At 43.4% G+C, this 12,322-nt stretch overlaps 1 protein-coding gene across 3 annotated transcripts in view; it reads right to left on the bottom strand.

The window, feature by feature from the left end:
• Nucleotides 1-84: 84 nt before the first annotated feature.
• Nucleotides 85-12,322, bottom strand: part of bin3 (bridging integrator 3) — a 36,882-nt gene continuing 24,644 nt past the window's right edge. For all 3 annotated transcript variants that reach the window (XM_085179316.1, XM_085179314.1, XM_085179315.1), the window contains 4 exons: nucleotides 9,532-9,572; nucleotides 4,950-5,091; nucleotides 3,722-3,856; nucleotides 85-1,604 (listed from right to left, as the gene is read on the bottom strand). In XM_085179316.1, the coding sequence (XP_085035442.1) occupies nucleotides 1,458-1,604; nucleotides 3,722-3,856; nucleotides 4,950-5,091; nucleotides 9,532-9,572 (465 nt within the window). In that variant the 3' untranslated portion in view covers nucleotides 85-1,457. The remainder of the gene's footprint in view (nucleotides 1,605-3,721; nucleotides 3,857-4,949; nucleotides 5,092-9,531; nucleotides 9,573-12,322) is intronic.

Below are 12,322 nucleotides of genomic sequence, written 5' to 3'. Positions count from 1 at the left end.
GCAGAAGCACACACACACACACACACACACACACACACACACGCGCACACACACGAAGACAACAGCAAAATAGTCACTGGCTGCTTTTCTTGCATTTTGTTTATTGCATGATGATAATAATGAAGCAGAAAATATCATCTGACGTTATTTAAAAACTTACATAAAACCCAATCTGATCACAAAGTATTCATTTTGGTATATTTAAAAAAAAAAATCAACCATGACTATAACTTAAACTTAGAAAAGCACCTTCATTCATCCAGTTATTGGCGTGTAATCAGACAGTCTGCATTGCAGAACACAAAGACGAGCAACCGGCTAAGCCTTTCCTTCAGTAATTACAATAAAAAGCCACAAAAAAATAAATAGTCAACATACTTGTAACTTCAAATTCACTAATGAGTAACATTCAGTGTGTGTTTACATTACTATGTAGTGTAGTTATCATGCCAAGGCTCTACCTGATGGAAAGTGGAAACAAAGGCATGTGATGAGAGCATGATTTGGTCCAAAAATAAGAGACGCTATAAAACATTTGTCTTCCAACCCTGATGTAGAGGATACAGAGAAAAATACTTTTTTAAGGCTGCCAACAATGTGTGAGATTCTTTGCTAACACACACTCTAACCAACAATAGAACAAAGGATGGATGGTGTGAACAAAAGGAAAATATGGGTCACTTTATTTCCACTAGAGGGCGCACCAGCCTTTGATTTTTTTTCTTTCTTACTTGTGGGGTTTAAAAAGAAAACAAACCTGGATATGTCTGAAGCCTGAGTGGTCGACCTTTCAACACCACTCCGTGTCACACCGTTTTTAATGTTATAGCCAAAGTCAGACATGTTATCACAGGTGAGTTAATGTGTTCTGATGAACCCCAATAAAAAGCCCTCACACAGAATGGCACAGAGCTAAACTCACAGATTACCAGAAAAGACCAAAATTGAGAGATTTTTTTTTTTTTAAACCTACACTACATTACATAACACCTTCCAGTGTAATTTCAAAGTTGGATAATAAAACTATATTTCACACGCTGCTGCCAACAAGGCAGATGTGACTAATAGAAACATTTCCTTGCTCACTTTACACATTAGAAACAAATGGTTATAGATACCTCTGAAACCATGAAGCGTAACCTTGTTAATTAGTTCTGACAAGATCTGTCTGATTCCTTTACTAAAAGAAAATAAAAATACACGACAACATATTGGCTTATAATGTTGCACTTGGCTGATGGCTTAGTTAATGTGGCATTCAGCTGCTTTGAGTTGCTGAGATGATGAAAGATTAGGGTGTAGTGCAAGAGCAATTGGGGGTGGGGATGAGGCCGCAAAGAAACAAATGGATAATCAGGTTTAGGTCACTGCTGTCCGTTTGAACTCTGGAGGAGCTTGAAGAGAGTGCAATTCATTCAGAGAGGCATGAAAAGAGCCCGTTTTCGTATTTTCCTCACTCAGTCATCGGCGACAATGGACAGAGCCCGCAACTCGCTGAGCTTGGCCTCTGTCTCCCTCTCCCTCTGCTCGTCAGTCAACCCTGCCTGGTCGATCTGGTCTGTTAACTCGCTGAAAATCTTGTACATTTCGGTGAAATAGACCACCTGGTGGGTAGAGAAGGAAAAATAAAAACATATGTCTGTGATGGCAGGGGAAAAGAATATCTGTCCTCTGATGAAAATGGGAACAGGTCGATCCACAGACCTCTCAGGAAACACCAGAATCCAAAATCTGAACACCAAATACAGTCTAATCGTGTTTCTGCTTACAAGTCTGAAGCTGCTGTTCTCATACTACTTCAACCCTGCTAATGAGAAGTGACTTGAGAGGAGAATGGGGAGCCCACAGATATCAAACAACTCTGACAAAGCCCCAAAACCCAGCACTTCAGTGGGTAGTGACCCTGCTTTTCTCTCCCAATCTGAACAAGAGATAGAGAGTGTTCACTGAAAGCTTTCTTGACACTTCCCACCCCTGCTTCTTCCCCTTAGTTCATGAGTCAGGCTCCCTAGAGAGTTGCTTTGATGATTAATAGACTTTAATCACATTACAAGACTCCAGAAGAGTGGGCAGAGAATGAAAGTACTGGGAAATACAACCCCTAGAAACCCACACACACATCTCAATATTTATTCATGCAGCGATACATACGATGCTATGCTCCTTAAGGGGGGGACAACACCGACTTCTCTAAAATTGCACGTGTTCCCTTGCAACAAAACCAACTGAGAGACCCGTGGGAAACGTTTACTGTTTCACTAAAAGGGTCACAACAGAACGAGAATTTTGCCATAAGCAGACCAGACACTGCTTCTAAACCACCTTATACAAGCCTTTTTAAGTGCTCCGCCTGAAAGACCTTTGCATGTTTATACCAATATGTGCCACCTAAACCACATGAGTGGGCTATAAGTATTGGGTTACTGCTGCTTGTGGGGGTAAAGCGGATATGTTTTTTTTCCCAAAAGTGGCTTGTTGAAAGGGCCATCGGAAATGTCCATATGAACTGTGATGATAATGTACACCAGATCAGTGTCTAGGCGCCCTCTGTAGCAAAGACTACCATTACAATTAGTCAAGTCATCACGAGGAGTAAACGCCGGCTCACACAGCTGACCACCTACCCCAAAAAAAAAGAAAGAAAAAAAAAAAAGCTTGGGGTAAAACAGAGCCATTTTAACATACCATACTCCCAGCTGCTTAATATTTACATGGAGAGGTCACACTTTGACCTTTGACAACAAAATGAATAATTTAAGTTGGATTCGATTCAGTAAACACAGCATCCACTGTAAGAGAAGCAAGTAAAAAAAAAAAAGATGAATAAATGAAGACAATGCCTCACTTCATCATCATCTGTAGAAACTGACAGGTCAGGTGGTGTCTCCCTCTGACAGTTGCTGGACAGGACTTGTTATAGTGAAACTGAAGCCTCACAACAAAGACGCCTTTTATTCTTTTTCTTTCTGCTGCTGGATGCTGAGCAGCAACAAGCAGCTGGGAGAAAAGGGTGTGGAGGACCAAATCAAGCACATGAAACAAGCACTGGGGACGAGGTCCGCTGACCACCCACACATGGCTGTGCAAATGTGAAAACATTCATTCATGTGTGTGAATTATATGAATAAATATAAAGCTGCAAGAATGAAATGGCTAGCGTGCCTAATGGAACCTCTTGCACCGGACAAAAACAGGTAAGATTTATTTAATGCTTCAAGATAAAAGATGTGGGGAAATACTATATGTCTGCTAATTTGCTAAGTTCAAAGTGCATCACAGAACTCCATAATTGTCATTAGGTCTGGGATAATCTAGTTTACTTATTAGGATTGTGCCAGTGGCTGTCCCAAGGAGGAAATGACATGGCCAGGCAGGTCTGGGGTTAGTCAGGGGGACACAGTGGCGCTAACTTGAGACACCCAGCTGCTTTAAGAGAAGCTTCAGGTTAGAGGAAGGCTTGCAGGGCTGCAGTGGAGCCAGACAGATGAGGCCTTCCTCAGCTAAACACAGCAGCGTGGGCCGTCACTGAGGGTTAATCACATTAGAGCAACGTTGAGGGAGACAGACTGCCTAGGTTATACAGACCCTTCATCAGATTTTTTATGCACTGTTTAACCGACGCTCAGAGAGTGGAGCAGTGGGTGGGTGGGAGGGAGGGTGGTTGTCTGCAGCTGTGAGAGGTTCGTTGGGTGTGCACTTAAAGGTGATGGAGGTCACTAACCTGTGCCCGGATGAGAGCCTCGAAGCTGGGCTGGAAGTAGTCGATGCGGCTTTGGTAGAACTTGGGCATCTCGTCCAGGAGCTGCTTGTTCTTGGCCTCGAAGTCATCTTTGACCGGTCGGAGTTCCTCTTTTGCCTGTGATGTCGGAGAGAAAGAGCAAAACAAAAGAACTGGTCACTGAGGATTCAGTTCTGACTTTGAGTTACATTCTTTCATTTCACTGCGATGCAATACACACTACACATTAAGGATTCGTTCGCTAAAATATGCTTAAGGAGCTACAGATTAATACCTACAAAGCGAAACAAGTTAGTCTGAAGTGAATTCACTTCTTGAGCCATCATTTGTCTTCTTCTCTTATTGTTCTGAAAGATATTTGCTTAATTCCCACGGAGAAGCAGTGCAAAAAAAAGGCTGTAATCACGACCAAAGTGAGGAGGAGTGGGTAATGTGGGCAGACTTGGCTGTGAGTGGACTCCAGCACCACTGATCTGTGTGTGAATGTATTAGTGGGTAGTCTACTGTAGGCATGGAGTTATGGAATGCACAATGAATAAGTGTGAGAGGGTGAGAATTTTTATTAAGGGGAAGGGGGAGTTGCTATATTCAAACTGAAACATATTGTCTTTCAGCTGCATTATGATATGCTCTCTTCACTTTAGTTTTATTTACACATGCCAGCTGTAACTGAAATGGTGTACAAGTGTTTTGTCAGGATCATTTCTTTAAGTGCACAGGGACTCAGAGGGCATGGATGTAGGGGCCTCTTCAAGGCTTTGTTCCCCTGACAGTGCTTTTCTCAATGTGTGTGGGTGGCTCACCATGTGAGGATGTGTTAGAAGCAATAGCATAGGCAACACTGCAGCACTATCTGTGAATGTGTGCTTCTGTAGTGGCCTCATGGTGTGTGCGTGTGTGTGTATATGTGTATGTGTGTGTCTACAATTCTCAATTACGTGCCTGTAGATGTGCAGCAGTGCCTTTTTGAAAAGGCACTACTTGAGAGCCTGGTAGCTTGCGTGGGTGAAGGAGCGCACATGTACAGTATGCATGTGCTCAACTATTTTTGTTCATATCCAGTCAGCATTTGTGTCTTTTTCCACCTATTGTGCTCTATTCACAATACGGACAGCATGTAAGAGCAAGTGAACTCTGCTCCTGTGCAGTTGGAGGGAGAGCTCGAGTGGATCGACACGTGCGCCGACGCGAGCTTTAAAACTGACGCTACCTGATGCAGTTTGACCATCACGGGCCCCGTTTTTTCTTTCTCTTCGTATTTCTCCACTTTGGCTTGCAACCGCTTGTAGTCCTGCAGCGTCTGTTCCCTACGTTTCACTGCCATGTTAAGGCTGGGGAAGACACTACTGTACCTGAAAAACACCAGCACACAGAAAACCAGGTTACTGAACACAACATGCATGTGCACCGTGTGAATGCATGCAACGAAAGAAAAAAAGATCCCAGACATACATATCAAACTTTCCTCTTTTTTTTCCCCTGAGAGAAAGGGAAGTTACTAAAAATACTGAAACAACTTTCCCGTCTCCATGTAATTTGTAGACATGCACTGTGCTTTGCATCGTATCTTAATAAAAGTCATTATGATTTAATAAAATCCCGCTCCTCAACATCTTATTGTAGCGGTATTCTCAAACCCCAGAGGACAGCTCTGCATTAAGCTTCCTCTAATCTATTATCTAATTACTGTAGTTCAGAATGGCATGAAACAATTCATTTTGTGACAATTATCATATTCCAAATGAAAATATATTCTTGCAACAAGAATCCAAGTCTTCAGCACTAAAAATAGGAAAACATTCATCTGTAACTTAGCAACAGGAATCGGAGCTTCATCCTGGGACTTGTTGCACTGGTTTTGTGTCTGTTTTTAATAGGGAACAGGAAAACTGTATACAGAACATGTCTAACCTAATAATAAAACTATAGAAATTTTCAAGTTAACATGTCTGAAAGTTAGACTGTAACATTAACATTATTTCTTTAAACTCAGCTTAGATCTGGCTAATGATTTATAACAAATGGTATAGCTTTAACCAATATATTGAATGCCTGAATAAGAAATTAAACATTTTTCAATTTTCTAAAATGTAAACAAAAAGCACTGACTTTGTTTTTCAAAAACAGGCCACAAGATTAGTCACGCAGGTGCATACCAGATGTGAGTCAGCAATAAAAACAATCGTAATAAAGAATTAGATATAGCCTTTTCTGAATGACTCATTTAAAGCAATTTACCAAGTGTGTAGGCACACTACTACAATACTTTATTGTGTGCGCCTCGGCCCATAGTGTTATTAGCCACAAAATGTGTGGGCTTCATGATTTACGTTCCTCTCCATGCCAACCCTTGCCCTGTTCTGTGTGGCGGATGAGAGAACCCGAGAGTTTGTTATGAAATCCTGGATTACAACTGCGTTTGCCCGACGTGCACCTTACTACAGGCCAGAGGGGGGAGTGGCGCGAACTCCATGTCAGACAAGCAGAGATTGTTTCCGACAGGAAGTTAAGCAAGGAGTGGTCTTGTAGTGTTTCAGTGACATCAATGAGCTCAGCCCAACCCAGCAGCCCACACTCCACCGCTATTTATAAAATACCACTCTGGCCCAGTTTACGGCAGGGGTGGATGCCGATCCTCAAATCTACTATCTGCTCCAGTGTACGCATATTTGAAGTGCCAAGGGATTATGCAACTGCCCTCCAGGCATGACTGCTTTCCAACGCAGTCCTACGGGCTGATGACAACACAGCAGCAAACCAGCTTTCAGACAACACAAAGGCTGGATTCTAGTTCACCTGACAGCATGGTGCAATTTCCTCATGACACACCGCGGTGGCCTGCTGTTTGCGCGCTAAAAGGGGACAACGCTGTCTGCAACTACTATGTTTGAGCACAGGGAGACTTCAGGGCCAATGCTATCCTTGTGCTGGAGGAGGAGAAAAAGAGCTAGACACAAAGCCAACTACTTGTTAACCCATTAGTGTCACTTCCACACTGAACGCTGAAGTTTCAGTGTTACATTCGGTTACTGTGACTCAACGGTACACTACCCTCCCCCACATGAGAACCCGAATGTGCTTATGCATACACTGAAATAACAGTTTTTGGTTTTTTTAAAGAAAAGAAATGTCCAGGCCCCGGATGTTTCCCTCGATGTCCTGGCCTTGGTTGGATAACTACCGGTCAGCCTGCAAGGTCTGTACCTGCGGTGAGCCTAGTCTGGGTGATTTCTTAAGATGGTTGAGGGTTGCAAAGAGGCCAAGGATACACCACTGTCCACGTGACAGGTCAGGGTGTGGTTAAAAAAAAAGGGCTGGATGGAAATAGCATCTGGAGCAGAGAGTGTGTTTATGAGCCGAGGCCAATCCACATACAGGCCAGCCTGACCCAGCAGCCAAGCCCAAGTCTGGTCTAGACACCCTCAGTCTAGCAGGCTGGCTGTCACTTTTGACTATGACCATCACATAACTCACTACTGAAAAAAAGAAAAAAAAATCAGATTAAAACACACTAAAAATATGGGAAAGGGAACTGTTTATGTGTAAATTACCACCTTTGTCCGTCATGGTCTCAGAAGAAAAATTAGGGTCACATCACGTGGCACCTTCATTTAAAATATGCTTGGTGTGAAAGTGAAATAACTACCACCTGTTGTATAAATGGTTTAAAAGCAGTAGACCATGGGAATGTCTGTGACGTAAATGCTAGCAACACCTCCTTAGTCTCCGAAAAAACAAAAAACAAAAAGCGTGCAAAGAAAGAGTGTGATCTGCTGTGACTTGCCTAGTGCTTTAAAGCCCACGTAACTCACGCAGCCTCAGTGCGTGATACACCACATAAGATGGTAAAAAACAACAACATCCTTTTTACAAAAAAACAATCCCCCCCCTAAAAAATAAAAATAAAAAGCCTGCATCAGCCCCAGAGCTAAGGTCAACAACTCCCATTAGCTCCAAACCCCACAACCTGCTCTGAGGGCAGCGTGTTCCTCTGATTGAGAGGGATGAAGGTGGTCTGTCCAGTCCTGGCTCAACCCAGGGCAGAGGTCTCAAAACAGGCTTGACTTCTATTTCACCCAAAAGAGCAACGGAGCAAAAAGGGCTAGGTTACAAAGCCCAGATAACACACATGCCTCAATGCCCACGCACTCCCCTCCCCTCACATAAACATAGTGATGTCATTCAGTGACCCCGCAGAGTGGATGAAACGCACGTCTGGGCCTGAGAGAGAGGAGACACTGAACGCAGGATGGGGGCAGAGTAGAGGGGGGCTGCTTTTTCGTTTGTTTATTGTGCGTTTTACCACACTAAGCATTAAGGATGGATGCCAAAATTTGAAATAGCAATCACACATGGACACAATCATGTAGCTAACACACACACACACACACACACACACACACACACACACACACACACACACACACACACACACAATCCATTGAAAGTCTTCCATTAACATAACGTTCTCCTTTTCAACTCTTCTCTAATTGTCTTTACAATGACACAAGTTCACCAGAAGAGTATTTTGAGACAAGAAAAACAATTACAAATATTCATTAGTGAGAGGACTAATGGAATCTTAATGGAAGCTTTAAAGTATAGCAGCTTGTGCGTCTTGGTTTTCTATAGACAACACTTTGATAAACTAATAAGTAATAGCGCTGCGTTTTTAAGGAGGAAAAAGAAAACAGAAAGGTCAGTTTAGTTTGGCATTAAAATTTGTTTATGAACTCACTTCCTCTGTTCTGTTTTAGACTCATGTAAATGCCTAACTTTATGATCTTAAATACCATCTTTGTGAGACAGCGCCCCCTCTAAAATCGGAGCTGGTGTTTGTGTACGTGTGTATGTTTGTGTGAGAGCGTGCACTGTCCTGAGACATTTCTCCTCCTGAACCAATCCGCAGCTCTGGGCCCAGGAAGCTGGGCCCTTTGCCATATTCTGAGCCTGCCCACACGTCCGCCTGCCGCCCACCAGGAAGAGGAAATTAGAACCATTCCATCCTGTCATTGCTCCGCCACCAGAGCGCACGAGGAAGAGAGGGATTGACACACGCGCGCACACACACGCTGACCTGACCTATCCATGGTTTGATGGAGTATTCTCTTCACATTAGTTACTTTACAAAACGAGTGTCTCACGAGGGGAGAAAGTTCAACACAAATTTATAGAAATCTATACAAGCAGTATGAACATGCTCTCTTTCAAAGTATTTAATCTCCTGGGAGGAGCCAGGAGGAGGAAGAAAACCTTAACAAGCGCTCCGGAAGACGGGTGGGATTGTCCAGCCACTCCCTTCAGTACCTCTGCTTTGCGCGTGTGTGCGTGTGTGTGCAAAGTGAGGCTTAAGGAATGGAATAGCATTCACTGCCTCCTCAAATGGGGGCGAGTATTAGGAACGAAGACCAAATAAACTTTCTTCCAGACACTACCAGCACAGCAGCCCTGTTAACTCCCAGTTCATTTTTATAATGCATATTACTACACTGGAGGCCTTCCTGAGGTCCTGCACTGCAGCTATTCTTTCCACTCAGTTAGTGAGATATGCAGAGCAAGGTTAAATAGTAAAAATGACACAGGGCACTGGGTTTTTATCGCTCCACAGCCATGGAATTTAAGACACAACTGAGCTAAATCGCTTTTACCATACTTCACACAAAAAGTTCACGATCTGGCTCTCCTAAAAATGCAAATATTGCAGACTAAAACTATTTGACCGCGGCCTGTTGCAGATTCAAATTTAAAGCTGGACATTTAACACAGAAGCAGCACAAGAAACTGACACTTACTTTTTCAGAGGGTCGACAACAGTCTTCTGGATCTGGTTGACCTGTAAAAGTAAATAAAATAAAAAGCTGTTAACACAAGCACTGCTCACCTTTCTAACAAATGAAGAGACATTACAATTTGTTATTCACTGTCAAATTGAGTTACATCAGAAGTGAAATCTGAACCAAATAGCTTCTACATCTCTTGCTCATTAGCTGCAATGTAATGTTGCAGCACAAACACCAACAATTGTGTATATTTCAAACAGAGCACATAAGAAAAAAGGGGAAGGGGAAGATATGGGGGGGGGGGGGGGGGGGGGCTTGCAAAGAAACTTTCATGACGTTGACTCTTTTATTGTACACAAGCCCCGAGGAGAAACCCCTGAATATTCATTGAGCTTGCGATACAAAAGGATGGAACTGTCAGGGGACGGACATGAAAGCAAAGCCCAAATGATTTCCTGTGGAGGGTGGGCTGCCATACAAGATGAAAGTTCTTTACAAACAAACATTTTAACAATAACAGTTTATATTTTCCTGCATTCTCCTTCTGTTTGGCAGAACCGACAGGGGAAGGAAGGAGGGGAGGGGGGGGGGGTGTTAAATGGAAGTAAACGAACATCTCATCTCGAGGCCTCCAGCCTCAGAACCAAGTCTCGTCGAGAGAAGTTGGAGCACAATTAATAAAGTTTCTAGAGTCATTTACATTGCAGATTCAAAATGACTGCTGCTACTAGATCTGCGAGCGTAACACGGCTAAGTTAACCAGGCAATCGAGTCAAGTGGAGAGAACACGCTTGGAACAGAGAAGGAGAATTTAAAGCAGGGAGATGTGAAGTGACAGCTGCATGAGAACAGTGAGCAGCTCCACTAATCATATGCTCACTTGCTATTGGAAGGACAGTCAATCACACAACAACAAGGAAGCAAGATCGCAGCTGTGCTTTGTAAAAATGCCCTGACCATCTACGAGAACATACAGCAACACTCGCTGCTTCACACAGGCAGATTTCCAAGTACAAAATGGTTGATTGTGGTTTGAGGGAAAACACAGAACCAATAACAAATAAGTACATGGGAATTCACATTGTCTTTGTTTTACATATTCACACCATCTCCCCCTCCCCAGCTCGAGCGGTGCCGCTGCTTCTAAGGTGAGAGCATGCAGCGAGGAGGGAGAAGAACAGCGGCAGATTTGCTTAAGCATGCTGGTGCCCTCTACCCTCTGCCCCTTCCCACAGAGAGGGGGGGCAGAGCTATTCCTTGGAGGCCCCGCAGAGCCCGAGGCCGGCGCTCTAGCAGCAGTCTCCATCAGTGAGTCACGGAGCAGAGGCCATCCCGGCACACAGGCCTCCCAAAAATACACACAGATCGCTGAGGAAATCAATATCCCTCCAAACGGAGCATCCTCTACTGTGCTGCCGCCATCTACACTGGGGCTCAGCTTCGGCAGCAGTGTGCCGGCGGGGCTGTGCGCCCTCCTCAGCCCCAGAAATAAACACACAGACCTGGGCCACTGCTGCCTTCATTATCGCTGCACGTTTTATCTGCTGGCTCTCTCACTTGTGGGCCCTGCGGCAGAACATCTCGTCTCAACACGGAGAAGAGCAAAGGGTGGATGCTTTTGTGTCTGTTTTGCTGGAGCGATAAGGTTTTGCTGCTGTTGCCGTCAGAATCAACAGCCAGCTTAAAGGAAGAAGTTAAGAGTGGTGTTCTAGTGCTGTGCTGGATTTTTAAACACCTAGCAAAACCTAGAGGTGATGCATACAACAGACTGACCAGAAAGTACTCACAATCACTATTTTGCCTCTAGCTCACTTGTAGCCACTCTACAAAGGAAGCCACACAGCCCAGCCCAAAGCTGGAAGTGAACATTGGGTTAAGGCAAGGATTTTATTTAGAAGGACTGAGAGCAGTGGAGAGACTATCAGGTGTGACCTAGCTGTCAAAAGTCACTCTGAATAAAAGTGTGTTTAAAAAAAACAACCAAACAAACACAACAAAGAAAAATCCATCCAGCTGGTGACTGTTGTCCTTTACAAGCGAAAAAATGTCTGGATCTAAGTGAGTGGATCAATCTTTTTCAAACAAGTGACAGTCACAGAGACAAATAGGAAGGCTACACAGACAGTGAACAATACTATACATTATAAAGACATTAACTACAAGTGACTTCTGATTAAAAAAACATCTGATTAAAAGGAAGAATGGCTGTCTCTTATTTATTCACACTCAAGTATGTGTCGTAGGTTTTTTTCCCCCTTCAGAATGAAAGAAAAAACAGAGTGAAAATGGGGGAAAAAAATTTAATTAAATTTGATATTGAAAAAAAAATCTAAAGAATGCAAAAGTACTTCATCCTGACAGCAGCCAAACTGTGCTCTCCTGGGCACTCAACCAAGCCAAGTCCTGGAACATATGCACCCTGGGTCACAAACCCACACGCTCAGTCCAACCTACATTTTACTTTGTCTAGTCACTCAAAATGGCTCCTGTAAAATTTGATGAGCTGTGAGCAAAGCAAGTCTGAAAGACTTAAAAGCTGAAGAATCAAGGAAAGGAAAGGAAAATAAATGACAGCTGCAGAATATCTGCTTGGATGCTGTCTTATGCTTTTAGTATGTTTTATTCTCAAAACAATAATACTGAGTTTGCCTGAGTAGCACGGAAGTATATCCTAACAAGTAAAGGCAGGAGACAAGACCAGCGACACTTGTAATCTCATATACAAACACTGAACATTAGGATGACATTTATTTACCAGCTCAAGACAGTATGCTCATTTAAAGTGAGGACTTGTCAGTCATCA

Source organism: Neolamprologus multifasciatus, chromosome 12, assembly GCF_963576455.1.
Source record: "Neolamprologus multifasciatus chromosome 12, fNeoMul1.2, whole genome shotgun sequence".
Taxonomy (NCBI): domain Eukaryota; kingdom Metazoa; phylum Chordata; class Actinopteri; order Cichliformes; family Cichlidae; genus Neolamprologus; species Neolamprologus multifasciatus.
The sequence above is the reverse complement of the archived record's forward strand: the minus strand, read 5'-3'. Positions and strand labels throughout refer to the sequence as shown.